Source organism: Cinclus cinclus, chromosome 3 (genome assembly GCF_963662255.1).
Source record: "Cinclus cinclus chromosome 3, bCinCin1.1, whole genome shotgun sequence".
Lineage (NCBI taxonomy): Eukaryota > Metazoa > Chordata > Aves > Passeriformes > Cinclidae > Cinclus > Cinclus cinclus.
This window is the reverse complement of record NC_085048.1, coordinates 84,779,359-84,802,899: the sequence shown is the minus strand read 5'-3', so window position 1 is coordinate 84,802,899 and position 23,541 is coordinate 84,779,359. Positions and strand designations below refer to the sequence as shown.

Here is a 23,541-nt window from a genome sequence, read left to right as displayed (position 1 = left end):
TTTTTAGTTTAAAGTTTGTCCTTTTAAAGACACCTTAAACAATCACTAACACACGCAGTGTTTCATTAGCCACTGCAAACTGGTCTGGCTTCTGTCCATCTCCTTAGTGCTGATAACCTAAAAATCTTTCAAGATAAACACTAATCTTTGAAAAGCCCAAATACAGATTGCTTGAGAGTTCTACTCTCGTGTTAGTAACAATAACGCTACTTAATTCTTAATCATGCACAGATAATGTAACTTGTGTTTTTATCTAGTATTGATTGGTTATTGCATCAATGGCTGGACTTGATCCTAAAGGTCTTTTTCAACCTAAATTATACTATAATTTATATATGGTATAAATACATAAACTACATACAGGAACAAGAACACAAGGAAATATCTGTCTCCAACAACTAATCATAGCTGATTTATAAACAAGAAGAGAAAGTTTATTGAAAAGTGGGCAGTCTATTGAAGTTTACGTACAAAGCTTCATACTGGGACTTACTTATAAACAGTACCAGTATCAAAAGCAGTAAGCCTGATTAATGATTTCCTTTCCCATGTAGAAGCATGAACTTCTCTAAATGTTTACTTCTTCTGTCTTATATTTGAAAGTACTTGATTAATTCCTAAAATTAAACCACTAAAGAAACAGTTCCTTTGACTACTCTTTGATCTAATGTAATAACTCCAGCAGCTTCATTAATCTAATGATTAAGTTTGTAACTAGGTAGCAACTTGGTGTTCTAAGGTAGAGTAGGTACACTCTGCTCTTCCTTCTGTAACTACAGCATCAGTCTCTCTCTTTCAGCATATGAAGTTGTTCTAAGGTTATTTGGTTTCAGCAACTCAGAACTATTTTTCTGTTTTCTCTCCTCTTTAACCCACTTTACTCAATAAAACTATTCTGAATAATTTGAACCTACTTCTAGTGTTTTTTGCTTCCTACTGCCCAAACAAGTTTTTAACTCTCAATGCAAACAGTTGCAAAACAATACCAAAGTTATTTTGAAAACCTCTGAATCCATCTTCTAAAGGAAATACAACTCATGTTAGAGTTTATAAATCTCACCTAAATCTCAATCTCAAACTTAAAATTTTAACCAAAATTTAGATGCCAATAAAATTTACTATGGTTCCTTTAATTTGATTTGCCACAGTGCTTGCCTTATACTGACCTATTTACTATTCTCTGAATACTTTGTCTATGTACTACAGTAATTACATGAAGTAGAACAGTTTTCAACTTATTGCTATCTCTCCCAGACATTTTATTAGACGCTTGCTAAATATTCAGCCGTAATATACATAGTTATGTCAGTGGTTAGGAGATGAAAGCCTACATTACTTCACTCAGGAAATGAAGTGCAGGTTTCAGTCCTTTCATTGCAATATCCTTCAGTGCATAGATCAGAAATGCTTTTGCACTGAATTGTTCAACAAGTGAGTGATGCAATGGCTTACACTGCTAAGCCACTGTATGATTTCTAAGGCCACAGGGTTAATACATAGTGATAAACTATTCAGTTATAATTGCAGCTTTCGTGCCAGTTTAATTGAATACCATGAATATTACACAGTTAAAACCCGCTCTGTTATTTAGCAGAAATTTGAATTTTGATTCCCCTGAAATCTAAGTGATTCAACATGTATTAAGGAATATGATCTAACAGCACAAATCAAATCCACAGGAATTTTAACATTGATTAAATTAACCCAAATATGCTGGGGAGTAAGAAAGGTAGGAAATCTTCAGGAAGGCTGTACATAAAGAAATGTCATCTCATAGAAGACAATTGTCCATTGACCGATTCTCCATTGCAGTTGAAACACTTAATAAGTAAGATGAGGACTTCATGAGGATAATTTTCCCAAAGATACAACTTCAATTCTGTTTTTTTTACCCCCCAATATAAATTATAGTAACATGATGGAAGCATTTTAATTTCAGGTTTGAGTTTTCTAGACCTCTTAAGATCATTGATGTGCATTAAGGTAATCTTAGGACACAGAAGGAAAGGGATTAGTGAGACCATGTTTTATGATCTTCAATACAACACAGGGTGAAGGACTTCTCTGAACAACAGAAATCTCAATTTGCTGCATTAAGGACTCTGGGATAAATTTCTATGATGTCCTTAAGACAGCATGAGTTTTCCACATGAAAAGCTAGACCACAATAAACAATTATGGAATATGAAAGACTCCAGTGCTAAAATGCTATCAAACATCAATGCTGCAGGTGCCCATACTGCAATGTATTAATTTTAAACATAAATAAGAAGTGTAACAATCAAATCTAAAGAGTGACGAAATTTCCCCAGATCAAAATACCTTTGATAACTGTGAATTTCATCTTATCACAAAGAAAAACAAAAAATTGAAACTAAGTAATATGTAGAAGTATCAAAGTCACATTCACTAATTTCCACATGGAGTAATTCCTATATATTTAAATTAAGAATGTCTTCTTGATAGTAATACAATCTTTACTTAAAAATTTTAAATGACAGCAAACCTAGCTACATTATTAGGACAGCTTTGCCTACACAGTTTCAGTCTAGGAATAAGTTTTGGATCTTAATGACAATATTCTCTTATTTCTTATGTGATATATTTTCACTACATAAAGTGTCTTTACAGTTGTTATCAATGCCTTAATTCCTGACAGTTACAGATGACTCTAGGTATTCCTGGGTTGAGTATAATAACAGTCTTCATCACTAACACTTTTGAAAAGCCAAGTTACAACAGTGAACTTAATCTTGAGTCAAATTACCACAAAGCCTTGCCAAACCCTTTTGGCATTCTGTAAAGCAAGCATTTCACTACTGGTGTGCATCCTCTCTCCCCTTCTCTAGACACAACAGAGATTTTGTTTTTTCTAAGTCACATCAAAAATAGATTAAGCACTGGATAAAAATAGCTAAAACTTTAAAATTGTTTCCTGTAATTGTACATTTTCCCTTTTGAACTTGTATCTTCAGAGGACAGACATTTATGCCTGAGGCAAAGTGTTACTCACTGTGAACAAGGAAGCAAAAGTCTTTCCACATCAGCAACAGAGTAAGCTTGGTGAATCCTTCTGCATCATATTCCACCACACCACTATCAGTAAAAAAAAAAACAACAAAAAGATTAATACAATTTTTGCCTTCAAATAGTGGATGATGTATATGTAAATTTTGTAATACAGGGATTATTATTTTTGTTTGTTTGTTCAGACACTTCCAGGATCTGCTTTTTTTATTAACAGTTACAATTTTCTAGCTAATTGTAAATTAGATTAAACTTTTAATCTTAGCAATTTTCTTAATTATTCTGTGGTATTGGAGGTTTTTACCTAAAGAAAGGCCATTTTCAGTTTAAAATGCGCTTTTGAATGAAAAGAGACCTGCTACCACATCTGCAGTCCTAAATTGATAAGAACTGTTGACACACAAATTCTCTATACCTTACTCAAATTAAGACTGTTTTTCATTTCTGCAGTAAGTAGTGCAAAAGTGAAAATGAGCAGGCTGAGAAGAGTTTAAATCTGAAAACTGGGAGGAGTAGATATAAAAAATACAAAACATGAGATCAGAACAAAAGATACCATATAGAATACTTGCTTGATAGATGGATTAAAAGTTTCAACCATCAGAAGCTGGTATTCTCTAAGTCTGAAGCAGTATCAGAACTCATGAACCACAGTGCAGATGTCATATAGTCATAGGCACACATGGCCATTTCTATACTAGAGTTTTCTCAGAAGAAAAGGAAATGTCTTGATAAAGATTAAGCTTGCACTGTCTACTCATAAGCCCAGTTGAAGTTACTGCTATCTATTTATTCCTGCATTAAATCTGGGTACATGCTAGAAGCCACCTGGTTTCCTTAACCCCACTTGGGAGACCTGAGATTTGAAGGGCTCCTGAAGATCCAGGTCATTGGCATCAACCCTTGAAAGCAGAAACCCCTCATTACGATTAGCTAAAGGCTTGGACTCTGGCTCAAGTCAGAATTTTGGCAGGTAACCAAAGTGCCAATCCTTCACAGAGCCATGGTAGCCCTGCTTAATTGATTTGTGAAGCTAATTTGTCATCATGCCTGGCCATGCCCTTTTCATCAGGAATGCAACACGACCCAAGAGCTTCTTCTCTTGAGAGACAAAATGTTGGTCGTTGGTGAGAACAGCTGGTCTCCCAGTCCTGCCTTTACACTGAGCAGTGGTTTCTAGCTCTTGCAAGGCTTGGAACCACACCTGCTAGCCCATTTTCCAACCCCAGTCACTGCCTTTGAGTATAAGGCCCCTTAAGTCACTTATTCAGAAATGAACACATTTCTTCTGCACAAGGACCCTACTGTCCCTTACCCACGATCACTTATTTTCTAGAAAAATCAGATTGCCCACTGGCACAGAAGTGAAATAATGCTGACGTACATTCCAGCATTGTTACAGAGAGACAATCTGCACACATAATTCTGAGAAAAATGATTAGATTTCATCTCATCCAGTGGACAGCAGCCACACAACCACAAACCATATGCAGAAAATGTGTTTCCCCCACACTACAGAAAAATACGCATCGGGAAAAAAAACTTACGTTCCAAAGTGACTCAGGAAAGCTGCAATGTACTCTCTTCTCTTATGGTATCCCTGAATAACATATTGTACCTTAAAAAAGAAAACAAATCCAGACCTATAAAAAGATTAAAAAACCCAAAGGCCAGTTTGTCATATATTTCTTGTTAAGGAAGATTTATGTTTGACATGGTAGTAGCTCTGAATCCTATTTTTAACATTATTTCCCCAAAGAATCTTAAGATGTCTTCAAAACAAACTCTGGATCTTGCACACAGAATATGATGCAAAGAAATCTCTTCAATCACATCTGAGTGAAACTTAAGTCTTTCACAAGAGGTTGAAGCACTGTTTAACCCCACAACACAGACTGAAATGAAAAGCTCAGTCTTGCCTTACTGAAGTTGGAGTAGAAATCTGTGATAGGCAAATCAGTTATCTGAACTGACAGTAGGCTAAGTGTCAAAATAACATTCTGGTTACAAAAAAGAAGAAAAAAATTAAACATCTTGCACAACTGATCTTGGGTGTTTTCTTAAGACTGCACCTCCAACAAAATCTTCTGAACACTAAGCTCTTTCACTGGTTTCATGCTGACTCAGGGAGCCACCTACTCAACTCTGAGCATCAGTTTCTGAGGCATTCTGAGTTTTGAAAGACTTCCATCCTGGCACAGGCAAAACCCAATAATGCTAAATTTGGAGATTTTTAAAGCAAAATTCTCCTCACACCATGTATGTTTTCTTGTTGATTTGGATGGAGAACAGTGTGAGAAGGGTTTGACCCATAACAAAACCAGTGCATGCATCACCAGGCTGCAAGGACATCTGGTTTACAACTGGTGACTTGGAAGTACTTACAGTTCTGTATGCGATTCCCTGTGTAAATTCCTTTGCTTTCCAGAAAAAAACCTAGCATTTTAGGAACCACCTCTCTCTCACTGAAAAGAGCAAAAGAGTATTTTCTTGGCTATGGCAATACTAGAATTCCTTGGCTGGTAAATGCTTTCCTAAAATTACTGAAAAAGTCTTGATACAACCATGCTAAGAGCTGTCTTGTATAATTTCACTTCTATTTGTAAATTGAAACATTGTATTGTATAAAACACTAAGATTATTTTGAAGGCTTTGTGTAGGATCTGAAACGATATTTTGGGAAGAGGAAAACATACCATAAGTTTGCTTAAGTGACTTCATTTAAGAAAGGATAAAAACAGCCTGGTGTACTTGCAGATTTTAAAGACAAAGTAATTTTAACTGAAAACCACAACAAAAACAACCCCAATGAGAGATCTCAATGTAATTATGGAAACGCATTCTGAAGAACTTTTTCTAAAAGATAAAATTATTTTCTTCATTTAGACAACTGAAGGTAAAAATTATATACAAATAGGAAGTTTGTAATAGGTAAAGTTTTAGATGTTGGTCCCTAAGCCTTCTTTTGAAAGTTATATTTAAATAATAGAGAAACTTTTAAAACACTATAATAATTCCTTTTTGTTTAAACAGTAAGCTAACTGGAACACAACCTTTTTAGCAACCTTATGTAGCTATTACTGTACAAACATCCAAAAACTTGCTGATTCAGTTCATCTGGAGGAAACATCTGAGAAGAAAAATCACAGAAAGTACTCAAAACCTACAATAATGACTGGGGTATGAGAAATTGCAACTAGAACAATAATATGCAAACTACACATCTGTGTTTACTAAAAACCACTATACTACAATGCAGTGCTGTACAATACAATAACATTTTATCCTAAATCATAGCATGTCATGGGAAGAAAAAAGTTGCTTCAGGATCTGATCCCAAACTCACTTGTTTACCTAAAGGAGTCATTCTATTTAATCTTGTGCTCAGTTCTTACCAAGGAGGCATTCCCTGTGTAATTCAGCCTATGTATGCCTTGCTTAGAATGCCTGGCAGAAGAATAACGATGTCCGTGGAAATGTACTACAGTGCATAAGGGAAAGGAAAACTCATTGTCTGCAGCAGCTTACCTTGTTTGTTAGCAGCTGGCATACTTGGGGTACATAGTCAATGAGACAACCTCCACCAGGAAAGGCTGGGATGTGAAGAGCAGATGATCCTCCAAGCGCACTAGAAAAATAAGTTAATTTAAGAATATATAACATGTACAGTCCCTGGGATTTGAAAATTGTTTCTGCACTGTCCTTTTTCCCCATTCTTGAAGTTAGAGAGCCAAGGGGAAGTATATTTTGTGCTGTGGTGAGAATAAAAAGTATTGAGTGATACCATCTATAAAAACAGGTTATAACATGACCCACTGTAAACCAAACACTTAAATCAATAGTATCATTAATACAAAACATTCTCACAGGAAACAGCTTTTTCACTGTGAACAGTTCTGTTTCTTAGCCCCCATCAGTAAGATGTGGAATACTGTAGTTCAGATATCTTGTTAGTGGGAAGGAGAGAACCCTAAGTCCTCAGCTATTCTAAAGTCCACCTTCAATCAAACCAGTTAAGAATAATCAAAATAATGGGGACTGAGGAATTGTAGATGGCCAGATGCAATCACAATCTACTCCAGTTTTGGACTTCCCAACAAAACACAGATAATTAACCTACTAAATCAAGGGAGCAGTGGGTCAGAAAGATTATGAGGTACATGATGATGTAAGGAGGATACTGAAAGAAATGTGTTTGTACAGTCTTCAGAGAACACTGCAGAGGGGGAACACTGAGAAGGGAAGGTGAAGTCATATTGATGCTTTCAATTATCTAATGGAAAATTATAAAGATGATGGAGTCAGAGGCTTCTCCAAAGTAGGGCTCAGTAGTGCTCTATCCTCAGAGGTGCTCAAAGCTCAGCTGAACAGGGCCATGAGTTGGCCCTGCTCTGAAGAGTGGCTTGGCCAGGTAAGCTCCTCCTTGCCAATCCACATTCATTTATGATTATATTCTATGATTTTGTTCACGTTCAGTAGGAAATGACAAAAGAATATGAATTCTGTCCATGCACATGCTGGATATCTGAATGGTAGGAATCCACAGAAATAAGGTAACTTCAGAGATTTAAAGCAGCTTAACCATTTGCCTTTATCAAAGGACAGAAGACTGAAGCACACCTGCCATTACTCAGGAAAATGGATTCTTTGGTGTGCAAAGATCTAACACTTATTTAAATCAAGCTGTACAAGGCAACGACTAGGTAAAGTCCATGCTGTTTCCTTCTAGCAGTACTGACCTAAATCTTTCTTTATAGTCCCTTACCAAATCAAAATTTGCATTACACACCGTGGATTACATCATTCACAAACCATCCAGAACCATCTTAGACACCATTAAAAAGCTTCAAGAGTTAAGTTACTTTGTGTGGCCTCCTGTTTACATGCTGTTTCCATGACAAATAACACTGTCTAGAAAGAAAAGTTCTCCTCAGCAAATCAAGTCTCTTACTCGCCAACAGGATCTGGCCTCGTATTTTCCTCCGTACTTGATAAGAAACCACTTTGGTAAGTATGAAGGTCTACAGTCATACATCCCTTTGAAGGAACAGAGCCTACATAAATCAAAAAAATCCCAAATTCATAATGAGGTATATGGAAATCTGCTACTCAGGCAAAACAGTCTGGGCTTAGCAGACTGTTCACCACATGGAACCGTTCTGCAGGTCTGGATTTTGCATATGCAATGATGAAAAGGAAAAAAAAAAGCCTGGAGTGCACCACAGCTACATAAAAAAAAAAAAAAAAAACAAACAAACTTTTCCAGCAGAAGTAAGACCCGAACGGGATTTTTTAAAACAGAATTCAATTTCCTTGCTTCTTACTAAAATTAAAATTACTTACCCCTTACTAAAATTATTCACACAAGAATAAAATTTTGCAACTTGTGGATGGTTAAGAGCGATGAAGTGTGACTATGAGATGATTAGAAAGTAGGAACATCTCTGAAACAGTATGTTCTTACAAAATTGCAAGTATAGGGTCTCCATCAGTCTCTAACCCAGGAGAATGGAAGACTTGACCTACTATGTTACAAGTGAGTTGTGAGCCTTATTTTAGGACCCTGATTTCCAGCTTATTAAACTCCTTAAATATGATTCAAATATATCCACAAAAGCCTCCAATCTCATACACAGAGCAACTAGTACTGTCCACTTTGCATCCTGCCTTGCTTCATTTGACACCAAGTTCAAGTTTCCTTGCAGCATGGACATTGCACTGAAGATGCTCAGATGATTATAACAGGAATTACAGGCTTCTCTCTCAGTTACAACAGCAGGTATGAAATTGAGTCATCTCTAACAGACTACACATGCAAAAAAAACCAAAAAAAAAACCAAAAAAAAAAACTTTCACTCCTATATCATCAGCTTACAATATATCTCCCAGACTGAATTATAATGATTTGTAAGGGTTTCCCATTTTTCCTGTATCCATCTCTTGAAAGTAGCCATTCCATAAAAATGTGTTGACATAAATGGAAATCCAGCCTTTCTCAAATGAAAAACAGACTGCTAAAAGGTGTGGCTTCTGAGAAAGAAGTCCCTCTACAGAAAGAAGGCTGGAATTTCTAGTATAATTATCCTCTGAAAACAAAAAGCTATACAGTATGTAATTTATGTTCTGTAGAAATAATTATGGGTAGGGAAAATTAAGAGTGGACAGGCTTCTTTGTTCCCTCTATTGGGTCAGAGAATCTGTTTATTAAATATTTTAATAAAATACTGTATTTGCACAGGACCATGCCTCTGACCATCTCAAAACCGTCTGTAAGCATTTAGCAATTAAGTTTCATTTGCCTTATGAAACTGATATTTACCTTATATTTTTAAACACATAAAGAAGCTATTGCTTAAAATTTGATTTGACTATGCCATACTACAATGTCTCTGTCATGTTAAAGGAACATATTTGCAGTACCTCACAACCCTGAGACCAGGCAAGATGCAGTGATAATCCATTTGACTTATAATAGGACATTCTATTTGGCAAAGTATTTCACCAGCACACGCTGAAGACTGCTGCATGTGAAATCTGCTTTCCATATAGTTGGGCCTCTAGGAGCATAGATCTTAAACATCTCTGTTTGCAATCAAGCTATTCTTCTCAGTATCAGTGGTATACACCCCTAAAAACCCCATTTCCATTTCATCAAGACAACAAAAAATGATAAACAAAAACCATCTAGAGATAGGATGAGGAAGCACAGACAACTACTCCCCTACAGGTGCCAGAGTAAAGCTAGTTCCAACAAAATTAGTTTAATTGTTTTTGATTTTTACAGTGTTTTTTCCAATAAACTGCAACTTTTTACAGGCTAGAATTCCAACAGTCTGGTATGTTCTGTAATTTTAACAATTCAGGAAGCAGCAATCTTAGGGGATACTATTTCATTTTGACTGGTACCAGATGAAGATTAAATACATGGTAGATCTACCTGTCTCAGAGGCAAGATTGTACCAACATGCTGGAACAAAGACCTGTTGGCCTCAGAATTTTACTTGCTCTTACTCTAAGCCTACTCAGGTCTGCAAACCAACTTCACATATCTCATTTTAAGACACAGTAGACTCCTTTGCAGCAAGGTCCTGTCCTGGGTTTCCAGCGTCAGTCACAATTTGGTCCTGACCCATGGTATGTGAATTAGATTGTGTTTTGTGAGAAACTCACTACTGAATTTAACAAGCACAGTAGTCAGCCTGCATTAATGGAAATTTTGTCCTGTGACATGCTGAAATACAAGTTCACAAAATGTAGCTGGACTATGTTTAGATTTCTGGTGTTGACTGGTGCATTCCAAGTGACTTGCTCTGTCTCTCAATGGATCTATTTATTCAGGCTGACATACAAAAGGCAAAGTTCTTTCACATTTTTTGATAACTTATAATTAATTAAAATGTTTTTCTCAAGAAATCATCCTCAATAAATGGCTTAGCATTAATTCACAAGTTGAGAGTAGTGACCGTTTTTGTTCTTGAGTATTAACAGGTAAAGAATCAGTTATTTACCCTTCCTTAAAAGCATCACTTCATTAGAGAAGAAGGGTACTTGAAGGTTTCAAGCTCAGAATATTGGGTGCTTTAGCAAGGCACACTTACAGGCATACAGGGAGTTGCTCTTAGTCCTATCCCTATAACTCTTGGGCCTACCTTGTTCCCCTAAACGCTTTCATTTGCACTGCCTCTTCACTGCAATTCATTTTGCTTCCCTCCTTCTCCGAAGAGAAAAAAAAAAAAATATGCAGGTTTCTCTAGATTGCTGGGAAACTTTTGAGCTAAGTCTGAAAAATGAGGATTATTTCAGACTACCCTCTGCATCACAATTTAAAGAGTTAAGTGCTAACACATCTTATGCTACTACAGCTAAGAACCTGTGCACACATAATACAGTTTATGTTTTGTGCCTCCCCCTTAACTATTCCCATTCCCCCTTTCCAAAAGTTGCGTAGGTTTTTCTGTGAAACAAATATGACAAAGAAAAGAACATCTACAGAAAAGTCATACTCTTAAAAGCAGGTACCTTATCTGATAGATTTTTTTTTTTTTTAGGGAGAGTAGAAAAAGTGTATTTGGGTAAGGAGGTCCAAAACTATAAGAATCATACTTATCCTGAATACAGTGTGATACAGCATTAAACAGCTTTATACCAAAAGAAAGTGGTACGTAATATTCACTGCACTCAGCATTTCTAACTCCAATATATTCTTTCTGCAAAACACATAGAAAATAGGGAGATGAAAGTTTAAAATTGCGAATGATGGAGTTATAGATTTGTCTAACTTTAAAAATGTAAACAATTAAAAAATATGGGTTTAAAGTTATTATGAGCTTTTCTGTCAGTGTGGCCAGTGTTAAAGCACTGTCAAATCTATGTACTAGTGATGGAAAGTAGACTTTAGACTTTACAGACTACAGCCCTTTATTTTACCAAGATACACCCTTTTTAACTCTGTAATACCTGCCATATTTTGAAACCGAAGCACACTGCAGACTGACATGGGCATTTAAAGGGTTTATGACTCGTGGTGGCTATATACAAGAGTAGCCTGAAGCATGTGGAAAGAAATTCCTTCTTTTTGCTCTTTTTTTCCTATTTTGAGAGGCATGGTAAGGGCTTTGATCTCCTTTCCTGCTCTCTTTCTCCTTTGTTGCTGAAGTAAATAGCTGACTTTTTTTCCTTTGCAGTTTCATCACTTTAGTACATTACACCATTTGGCACAAGAGACACAAGGAACCACATCAAATAAAAGCACGTGACCACAAAAGCTGCCTTACTAACCATGATCCCAGATTTGCTGTCAGTTTACCATTTTTCAGACTTTCCTGACTGTAACCAAATCCCTCCTATCACACAAACAACGTGGTGCTTGGCAGAAGCCTTGGGATAGTGCTTTGATCAGCAACACAAAGCTTAGCAGTAAAGTAACAGAACATTTGTACTTAAAACTTGGACAGTCCAGGTTTGAGACAGTATTTTCTTTCGTTTCTTGCAATAGTCCATTTAAAGCAAACATAATTAACTTATTGCTTGTCCACTCAAATCTATCACAAAGGGAAGCGTACCCAAAAAAATGTCTATTCTGTTTTTAAAGAAACAAATTTTACTTAGAATTACATCTACTACGACACTAGTAAAACAGAAATGTATGTTTTCAGTTAAGAGAGATAATCTGAGGCAGCTATATTATTGAACGTACTGGAAAAAGAAATACAACCACAAATAGACCTAGAGGGAAAACTGTGACAAATCTACTTATCTGAAGAAAGAATCCTGGTCAAACTCAGACTCAGCATCTGGCCATTAGAGCTGAAAGGATAATGCCATCATTTTTTCCTTGACCTACTAGCGGTTAAGAGTAAATACCTCCGAGCTTGTCCTGACTAGTGACAGGAAAAAAACATGAAATAATCACTGTAAAGAGCAAAACCAAAACCAGAATATATTCTAGTTTCACAGAAAGTGCAGAAAACTGCAAGTCAGACTCACTGAGCTTTATTTCAGCTCTTCTGCTGACTCTGTATGTTCTAGCATGTTATTTCAACCATTCTGCTTCTCTGCTTTCCCACCTATAATGTTCAGATGCTTTCACTGAAGCACATGGAAGTTTAATAATATTCACAGACCAGTACAAAAGCTGTGGGATGAAGTAATCCATAAGTGCTAATAAATACTGTGTTTGGGTTATTCCAACTTCTCTATTCTGCTGCAGGTAAAATTGTAAGAAAGAAGCAGTTACCTACAATGTATTAGCTGTTTCAGACAACATGGTTATACCAAGGAGACTTACATTAAGTGTATAGATTCTAGGTTCTAGCACACTTTAATCTACCAGACTTAAATGCAAACTATAGATGGAGTGATTCAATACTAAGATTTGTGGGGATAAGAACTCTGTCGCCAGGACTCTACTCCTCCTCAAAGAAAATAACTCAAGAAGCAGGAGAATAATAGACGGTTAACCCTATAATTACATTAGAATTTGTTTCTTTTAATTCCTTCACTGACAGTACTGAAAGCTAGAGGAAGAAAGAACAAATACTCTTGCAGGATCAAGTTTTTCTTACTGCTGTATGATAGCATAAAGGTCTGAAAGTATTAGTATTTCCTCTGTGATAAATCAGAACTGAAAGGATTTTTCCTTTGCTTACTGGATCGTTATACACAGAAACATTCTGCATAAAGGGGACTGCCAGATTTATACTGGTGTGTTAAGTGAGTGAAAACCTGGGCTGCCAGTGCCGGCAAAGGGAGCACTCCACCATCCCCCACATCTCACATTCTCCGAAGAAACAAAACCAGAGGGTAACAATTATTACCCATCTGATGGGACACTTGATGTCACACAGTGATACCACAGGGCACACAAGCACTCTGCCTCCAACAGGCACCACAATGCCTTCTTCTCTGGGTGACAGGACCCACTTTTATAAACTGAGCCGTGGCTTACAGCAGACAGCTGGGCAAGCAGGCAGCCCAGCACAACTGATTGTCCTCTGCCACTTCCATCAGACCTCCAGGTACAAACTTGGAAAAAGTCCAAGCAACAGAAATTACAAGTGAGGTTTCAAAATGTACAGGTCAACTTAACTGGTGTCAACAAGATCACTCCATAAAATGGTACAAAATTATGGTCACTTATTCTGACAACATTAAAATAAAAAGTATGAAAACAATATATTTCAAACTGTTTCAAAGTATTAATATATAATTGTTTTTCATAATACACTACTAACAGGTTCAAAACAAATATATGAGAAGTTCCACAGGCTATAAAAAGTGTGATTCTATTTAAGGCTAAAAACTTCTGACAAATGTTTCTTTTGTGTTGCAACTTACTGAACTGATGCCCCTCTTAGTTTTTCTGCAAAAAAAACATCAGTAGCATCAGGTATTGCAAATGTACTATACTCAGTCAATTTAGACAGATAATGAGAATCCATAACAAATGACAGAAGAACTGCCTTTAGAGACACTTCCTATGATAATAAAAATAGAACTTTTTCTATTTCTATAATGTGTATCCTTCCCCCTTCCCTCCCAAAACACATTGCTTACTATTATTAATTCAATTTAATATTATGAAATATTTTTACTAAATAATAATTCATTAAATAATATTTACAGGAAACAGATATAAGAAGCAAAATCAGTTGCTAGAAGCCTTCCAAAGAGGAAGGCATGGTTCCTGTCCCAAAGAACTTTCACAGTCCAGTATCTCAAGCTACACTGCAGAGTGAGGAATTGAATGGGAGGGTAGGAAGCACATACATTGCAAAAAGAAGGCTTAAACCTTTAACACTTGCAATGCAGATAAATAATTCCCAAAGCATTTTTCTTATTTCTTAAAGGTTGGCAACAAATTAAGAGAAACTTGAGTGAGAAGTGAAGAAACGTCAGGGAAGATTTTTGCAGAGAATTTAATGCAATAAGGAAATAACAGCAAATAAACCTCCCAGACAATCAGGAAAAGCTGCAAGAAAGAAATCCAGGCAAACAGAGCAGCAGCAAACATCACTGAACAGAAAGGGTAGATAAGATAAGAAACATGGGCAGATAAGTAAATAAAGAGAGTACTGTGCAGTCCTGTTTTGTTTTCATTTCCACAGAAGTTCAAAAACGTATAAATGAAGATTAAAGAAATTAATTAAGATGCCAAGAGAAAGACCACGTAGCCTAACCTTCAATTTTCTTCTGCATGGATCTCAGAAAGAACAGCAAATGTGAAAGAAGCTGGAGACTCATCACAACTATGACAAAACAAGATTTTGGGTGAAATAAAACTCAGCTGTAACTGAACTGTAAAACTTTTCCACGCTGCACCGGTTTGACATGCCAACATAAAGCCAGGAATTAGTTTAAAATAATGCACTATCCCCATTTCTCCTTCTCATGAGCTGTGAAGGAGGGAAGTTGAGTCTGTTGTACAAAATTTGTTCTCCAAATTCCCGTTCTTTAGAAAGGTACTTCTAGTGGCGTTAGCTATTTTGTTGATATGTTTATAACCATTAAAACAGTGAATATATTAAGGGCCTTCTAAGTAGAAAGTAAAATAATACGGGGCATTGGCTCTTCAAGGGGAAAATGTAATGACTTGGAAGAGCTATGTCAAAGGAACTCAAAATGGCGTAGTGTAAAGACAAGAGCTAGGAACTATAAATGTTTGCATAAATAAGAAAAAGGAAGAGAATACTGGACTGCTGGAATGATGTAAGTAGTATGCTCCTCTGAAACAATGGCAATCAATAAATTAACAAAAGAATCCTGTATTTATTTATTGTAAGGATTCCTGGAAATTCCTCACTGCACAGAAGCCTGGGCGGTACGTTACACAGTGCTTGACAGCATTTAAGATACTGATCTACTCTTATAATTCACTCTGCTTTTGTGATGAAGATCTCCCAGACAATTCAATTGAACTGAATATTTATCACAAATCCACTTACATCTTCTCTTCTCTTATTATCCATCAATAAAGTAGATAAATTAATAACTGCTTTAAGAGAGCATCAATTACACATAGAAACATATGCCATATCTATCTGTAATTTCTGATCACTCTTCCAGCATGCATTCAGTAACATCCAGTTTACTGGATTATGACTTCACTTGGCAGATAATTTTCCAGTACTTGTACTAAACCCAGCTAACCAGCAGTGTCTATCACAAGGCAGGAAAATTACTCTCAAAACCTGTATGAGTCTATTGCGTTCCCTGCCTACTGTTCTTGCCTTTTTCTGAAGAACAGTCATTTCCTATAACTTGCAGTTTTTTATGTTTTGTGATTGCACTTGCTCATTGTTCCTTATTTTATTTATGTTCCCTAATCTACTTGCCAAATTATAGTAATTATCTCTTATTGTTAATCTTTTCCTATATTGCTTAATGCCTAACGCTTCCAGTGACACAGTCCTTTTGTAGAGCATTTATTTTTTGCCTCTGTGCTAAAACACTGCTGTGTTGTAAACCTCTCTCATGTAATTTTTTCCAATTCTCCTTAGGCCAGACAGTAATAGTAATCCTCATTTATGAATCTCATCTATCTGAAGAAACATTTTGTATGAAACATCCTGTCCCCTGCTTCATCAGCATCACGTTTAATTAGCTTACATGAAGAACAAGAAATACATACTGAGAGGGCAAGAAAACTCCCAGAAAAATTTCAGAAATGAAATGAGAGCAACATGCTGGAAAACTTCTGGATATGAAGTTGAGCATTTGGGTCATCGATAAGAATGCCCGAGGGAGACAAAGTTAAAGGAGAAAAATGTTTTTCTTCCATACATATGGCTTCTGACACTCATTTCCATGTGTATGCAGCATGATTAAAGGGCATTCTTGCTCAGATCTTGAAATTGGCTTTATCTTCTGTTCACAAATGATGTGGAATGCTACAAGTCTGGTCTGGTGCTCCTGCTAAATGCTCCAGAAGGCCGAGTGCACTCTGGTTTTACGTAAGCCAAATACACATGTGGACACAAGGCAAGAGAACATCAGTTTTCCATGTAAACACAGCCACTGTGGCTTGACAAGCTAATATGAACCATGTTAAACTCCTACTCATTTAACAAGGTGATATCAATCTGCCCAGACAGTTTTTACAGTCCCTTTAAGAGTCTTTACCACAGGAATTTGTCCAAGTCTGTTTTCTTCCTAGGAACACAAAGAATTCAAAACTCATCCTAATACATTCTCCTCAAAACAGAGGGTAGCAGAGCTATGGATCACATTGCACAAGGACAGCCTTTGGTAGGTGGAAAGACTGAGAAAAATTCTCAGAAGAAAACACTGGCACTTTGAAACTCTGGTCTTACACCAGAAGTAACAAAGGTTCCTTCTGTAAAAAGGCAGACATGGGTCTACTTTTAAAACAGAAATGGCAAAAAATAAACCCACAGGTCTTCACTGCATTAAAACTGAAGCAAGGACCTCATATATACACAAGAAACTGGAAATCTCATAATTTGTAACTTAACAGCAGTGCTTAAGCTGGTCAGCAGGTGAATACAAGTATTTTGTTACATCCTAGGATTTTGTTTACACTGATGCCTGGATTTTGGTCACGGAACACATTGATTCTAGAATGTTCTGCAAGGCAAAGAATGGAGCAAAAAGTCCTTTTCACAAAGATTCACCTTATCCCAGAAGAGATAATGAACATTCAGAGTGCACATACAGGTATCAGTCAGGCCTTCAGTCAGACGCTTCTACCCCCTAAACTGTCTTTTAAAGCTGTCCCTTTCCCTTAGAAGTTGCAAATACTTACATAGCCATTGAAAGACAAAAATTCCACCTTCACATTAGTGTACCTTATCACTTTCTAAAGATTTGATTAATATTACTTAACATTGAAGATGTTGAGTGGTAAGATAATAGGATGGCCTAAGGGGCATCTGCAAGTAGATGTATTTATGAATAAATATCAGATGCTTTGATAAACCAGCCTCTTTAGCTGAAGAATGACATTTTCAGAAAGACTGTCAGCTTTTAAATAATTTCTCTTTTGTCATTTAATAAGACTGAAATATTAAGATTCTACATCTTGAATTGCTTCCTAAACAAAGTATTCTCTTCAGATTTTATATTAAGGCTCTTGAGTCATATATATGTAAAAAGATCAGCTGATTACCAAAATAAAAGCATTGAAGCAGTACTACATGTGTTATTAAAATACCTTTTACCCTAAAAATGCAAAGTGCTTTAAGAACATAATACTACTTGTGTATAGTGCTTCTACAGATTGCTTAAAATACATTAACACACAATCCTTCATACAATTTATGTCAGGGAATTAATATTATTGTATACTAATAAAAGTTGAGCAGAACTCATGGCTACTTCAGAAGCAGAGTAGGACCAGAATTTCTCAAGCAGGTCCTCAGCATCATTAAGGTGAAGTTTATTGTTGAGCCATTTCAATTTATCCAAAGTTCTGCCTTCCATCAACTAATATCCCTTGGATACCACCTACTTAGGCAGGTTAACTGTTTTCCCATTTTACAACATTTAAAGAAGACACTGTCTATGCCATCAATCTGCAACCACAGAAGTATATTATTTCAGACCAAGATAACTTCACAATCTTGTTTTATTGTGAAGATCTGTCACTCATGAAAAGTTATTTTTGAATTGACTAAAGAATGCAAAAAATGAAACCTTCCATATTACTTAAATCTATAAATAGTGTCTTAGAATTCTAGTTTACCTGGGGCAGAAATAGCTGATTTGGGGCTCCTGCATGCTTAGGTTATTATTTTGAAGACAGAAGTTCTCAGAAATCATATGCTCTTTGCTTTTTCTACTATTTCCTGTCTTCAACATACAGGCCATCACTGGATGTTTTAAAGTAAATTATAATGAATGCGTTAGCTTATGAAGATTTTAGGTCTGCTGAAGTTAGAGTTGGAAAAAACCTGACCCGACAAAACCAAAAATACACAGTTGTGAATTTAAACTTCCATATATATAACCTGCATTTACTGGGCTTCCTTCTTGCAAGGCTATTCCTTTGGTAAGTACTTCTATACTTAGTATTTCTTTGGATACTGATAATTTTTAATTTCTTTAAAAACAGCAGTAGTTACAGCAAAGAAATCATACTCATCTTACACTTTCAGATTTTTTACTTTTCACTAAGAGCTCAGGGTAATGATACAATGTCAGAATACTACACATGCCAAATTTCACTTTAGATTAAGAATCAGGCATAAGGTTAAAAAAAAAAAATCAGCTGTTTTCTGATACAAATGATGGAATGAGACTTGATCCTCTTTTACTGAGGTAAATTCTTATCTACCTTGGTTTAAAATAAAGTACTTAGAACCATAGGATTTGGACCTACTGTACCTAATATACTGTTTTCAAGCTAAAAATAAAGCAATAGTGAGATGAGAGTCCTTAATATCATCTAATTCTGACTTTACAAACTACAGCCAATCCAATAACTTCTCAAATTTTATCCTCTCCCTTCTATGCTGGCTCAAACTTGGCATTTGTATAATACAATTCATACCTTTTATTTATTAATACCATTTATTTATTTAGATATTTTTTAATTTCAGTTATTATAACCTTGGGCACATAAATCCTTATCAGAATGTCTCCTTGATAAAGTGAAATACTGCCTTTTTACCCCATAACCACCTGCACTTTATACGTAAGTTCATAAACAAAATGCGTAAGATTAAGTCAGCATTTTTCCCCCCACAAGCCCCCAGAAGAATCACAAATTCAAAGTTCTGGTTCACACATCTGCAGTAATTTGAACCTCTTCTGCACATGTGCTACAACAACACAACGTTACTAAAGTTAATGTCATACCAGTATATATGGACATGACCTAATAAAGGTTGATGAATTACTTCTTTATGAGTTTTATGTATGTAAACATCAGCTATAATATTCCACGGATGTAATCTCTGTATTTCTTTTATTCCTGACTACTCACCAGCCAGTGTTTACCCATCTTTATTTGCACGAATCAGGACTATTCACAAGACAAGTAAGAAGGAAGTGTGTGAGCAGCACAGTAACAAAGTCTGGTTTCCAGTGGACTTCTACAAGGCATCGAACTGACTTTTTACACAGACTGACTTTTTACACGAGCTGTGTTAAAGCCACAGCACAGAATAAGTTCAGTCCTTATAAACATCAGAAAAACCACACTGGAAAGATGTCCTAAATTCCTCTGCCAAATGAAAAGCTTCAAATGCTGTTTATGCCTTGCAAGACATCAGAGCATGCATTCAGGAAAGAATTGACTTCATTGACTGAAGAGAGGCTTTTTTCACCTGATGTTTAATAAGGCATGAATTCTGATTGAAGCACTTCCTAAGATTAGAATATTCATAATGTCTTTCTCCCATATTGCACTGCATTCAGCACTGAATTCAGAGGGGCTTCAGTCTTTCCTTCAGGTGGCAGTAACAGTATCTACCTCTTCTTGGTGGTTATACTCTTGAAACTATGGCAATTTCCTATTTTCAAGATTTCTACCTTCCTGCAATTTTTTTTTTTCAAATTGACCAGCAGGCTCAAAAAGGTTAGCAGGACAAAAATGACAGATACTTGCATACACAGGTAACACGATCATATTAATTTTACAGCAAACAACATGAATTTTCTTAGGAAGCCAGATTAAAAACGTAACCCAAACTTCCTGCCACACAACATATCTAGGGAGGAACTGAAGTCCTTGGCAGAGGAAAACAGCCAAGACCTCAAGCCCTGTCTATACAGAAAATGATAATTTGAAGAAATCCACCCCCAAACCAATCCCACTGATTAACCTGAAAGCTTAAAATCTGAAAAAAACCTGAAAAATCAACCCACTAAAGTCACATAGCACACACAATTCATTCAGAGAGAGGACAGTGTTCCTCAGACACTTCCTGAATAAGAACAAGCATAGGAAACTTCGTCCCATTAGGTAAATTATTTGTCAAAACCACTGTTCCGAGAGCTTCTACTAAGGCCTTCCTAACCCCCTAACTCCAACCTCAGCAGTGTCAATACAATACCAGCAATCCACTTTCCTTACCATTAGTGCACACAGGTGCACATTCAAATGAAAAAGTTAATACAAAATTCTCTAGACCTGTGGTGTCAAAGGAAGGTATAACTTGACACTCTCACAAAAAAAAAAAAAAAAAAAAAGATGCCTCTTGAGGGACAGAATCTGAATCAGTGAGGCAAAATATGCTAGTCCTAAGGAAGCTTCAAAACAGGACTTATTTGAAACAGCTATCTCATATGGAAAACCTCAGCCTGCAACTGATTTTTTTTTTTTTAAATAAAAGAAACAAAAGAAAAATATTTATAATGGAAAACATGAAGCAATTTCCAACTGCAGCAAATTTCAAAGTTTGTTCACTCTTCCAGCCTTACTGGAAAGCAGGAGTTGCTTAATACCACTGAAAACATCTGACAAAGGCTTTTTAGTCTAAGTTTAGAGAGATGACCTTTTTTTTCCCTCAAAGGTCCAGAGCAGGAATCTATGAATCTTTATAGTTTTGGACATGTGTATTTATGACTCTCTTCTTGGGCAGTACCCACAGGGTAAAATTTAAAAGATTACACCAGTCAGTTGGCTTATAATTTTATTTATATTTTTTTTTTAAGCTGGGAACTTTAATAGAGAAAAGGCTCTACAATTTCTGTTAGTTTCACAGTAAGTTTACTAATCTTGCTTAGTGGGTAGGAAAAGAAGGTGAATGAATCAACAAAGGAAAATAATGGTCAAAATACCAGAAGGTGATGGAAACTTGGCTATGTTCACTGGGTACAGCAGAAAATATGGAAGCTTTACCACCACTTCTTAAGTTAGAAAATATTTTTGTACTCTGCCCATCTCCTTCAGTTCGAATTTTAAAATCTAATGTAAAATGCACATTCCAGGAAAGGTCCCGTAATTCCAGAAACCAGACCTTCTACTATCCAACCCCAATGCCATATAAAAAATATTGTACAAAGAAAGACCTATTGGTACATGTCCTTGTTGCTCTTGTTTTTTCCGCCACTTGACTTTTCTGAAAACTGAGCACATTTTTCTGTTCCTGTATGTTGAAAAAGCGGGGGGGGGGAATCAAAATCTGCTCTCAGTGGGTTCTAACAAAAGCTACTTACTTTTTGATTTACTACTGATTTACTGTAAAACAATTGCCTATTACGCAAGGGTAGTTAGCTCTTGCAGGACAAAAGCCCTCCAGCACAGGTCACTGCAGTTTAAACTGTTTTAAACTTTCCTTTAGTTTCTCATAAGTCTGCTCAAAGACTGATCATCCCTTGTTGAAGTCAATGAAGGCCACCTCAAGCCCTGTGCTCTCTGTTGTAATGATGGACATCACAACTAAGAACTCAGTGACCATTTAACATTAGCAAACAGTAGCACAAGAGCCACCTTACCTGCAGAATCATCACCAGCAAAACTAAGGTTTTTCACTGAGATAAAACCAAGTCAAAGGAGGTGGCCATGAAATGATAAAGACATGATAAAAGCTGGGGTTTTTTCCTGAGAGGGATTCCCTAAGTTTTAGGCAAATGGGTTCATTTCAGAGCCCCACCCTGCAGCATGTACATGTGCACAGGCACAGTATAAAAGCTGCAAATCATTCCTTTGCAGTTAGGGGTAGTCCTGTCTCTCACACCTAGGCAGCTCTTGGAAAGAGTCATTAAGAAGCCTAAGTAAATAATTAGCGCTAACAGTGGGGTTAAGTCAGCAGGAGAGCTCACTAGTGACTTGGGCTGTTTAAAATGTTCCTAAATGACCTGACAAACATGTCAGCTGCCAGGTGGCAGTTCAGAGATGATAGGTTATTGAGGGTAGCCAAAACAAGTTCCAACCATGAAGAGTAATGAACAGGATTTGAAGCAGAGGAACTGGAAGACAGTAAGAAAGAGGAGATTTAACACAGATGAGTAAGAAACGATACACGCAGAAAAAAAACGACCCTAACCAAAAATGTGAAATGGGCAGCAAGCATTCAGCTGCTCTTGGGGTATGATCAAAGTTCAGTTGAAATATCAACTCAGTACAAAATAAAAAGTCAACGCAAAACGAAGTATGAGATTATGAGAAAAGAAGTAGAAATTAATGTGCAGCACAACTCAGTGTAGAAAACAGAAAATGAGGACAAGAAGACTGATTACTATTACATGATGAGTGATGCTGAAAACATGAATAAGCACTGAATAGTTGCTGTCTCTTCCAATACAAGTATAGTGGCCAGCTTTACACCAAGCTAACAAGGAGAGCTCATTTCAAAGCTAAAAGGAGGTACATCTTAATGCAATATGTAGTGGAGCTATGAAATTCTGTGTTGCAATATGTATGCATGTGGTAGGCTGGACAAGCACACAAAAGAAAAACTCATTCAGGATTACATATGAAGCAAATATCCTCAGCCACTAATGGGTTAGGGCTGGAGAATTCTTAGGGCAAAATATCATAGGTGCTAGCTCTGTTTCTATGGATTTTGTTATCATTTTGCACATGCATGTGATTTTTCTAGTGGGGTGGCATATTTAGATGATACTGCAAGGCAATTTACAGTGCAACATTTTAATCACAAAGATGTATCTCTAGTTACATAAAAAATTGAAAGGACTGTCACAGTATTATGCAATTAAAATAGATACTAACCATTTAAATGATGGTGTTTGCTTAAAATTGCAGTAAAAGTAGTTTTTAGACTAACCTGAACTAATGGGGAGAAAGGCAGAATTTTAGAATCGTTGCATTTTCTTTTCCCTCAGAGAAGGCTTTAAAGTAATGAATTTTGTGATCAAGTAAAATGTGGTATACCTTCAACTAATACCTTTAGATTTAATGAAATGAATGAAACATTCAAAAAAATAAAGATTCTCTTTTGAGAACTTCAATAGCTCTGCAGCAGTGACCTGACTTGCCTGACATGAACTCAGGCTGGGTGGAACATCTGGAAAAACACCCCATCTGAATATGTAGGTCCCTGCCCTCTTCTGCAAGTACAAGTGGTATGCCAGGGATCACGATTATTT

At 36.4% G+C, this 23,541-nt stretch overlaps 1 protein-coding gene across 1 annotated transcript in view; it reads right to left on the bottom strand.

Moving 5' to 3' along the window:
* The window catches only part of BABAM2 (BRISC and BRCA1 A complex member 2), a 155,745-nt gene that overhangs the window by 29,684 nt on the left and 102,520 nt on the right, over positions 1–23,541 (bottom strand). The window contains exons 7-9 of the mRNA XM_062489233.1: positions 6,556–6,655; positions 4,575–4,645; positions 3,014–3,096 (exon numbers count right to left, since the gene is read on the bottom strand). Of these exons, the coding sequence (XP_062345217.1) occupies positions 3,014–3,096; positions 4,575–4,645; positions 6,556–6,655 (254 nt within the window). The remainder of the gene's footprint in view (positions 1–3,013; positions 3,097–4,574; positions 4,646–6,555; positions 6,656–23,541) is intronic.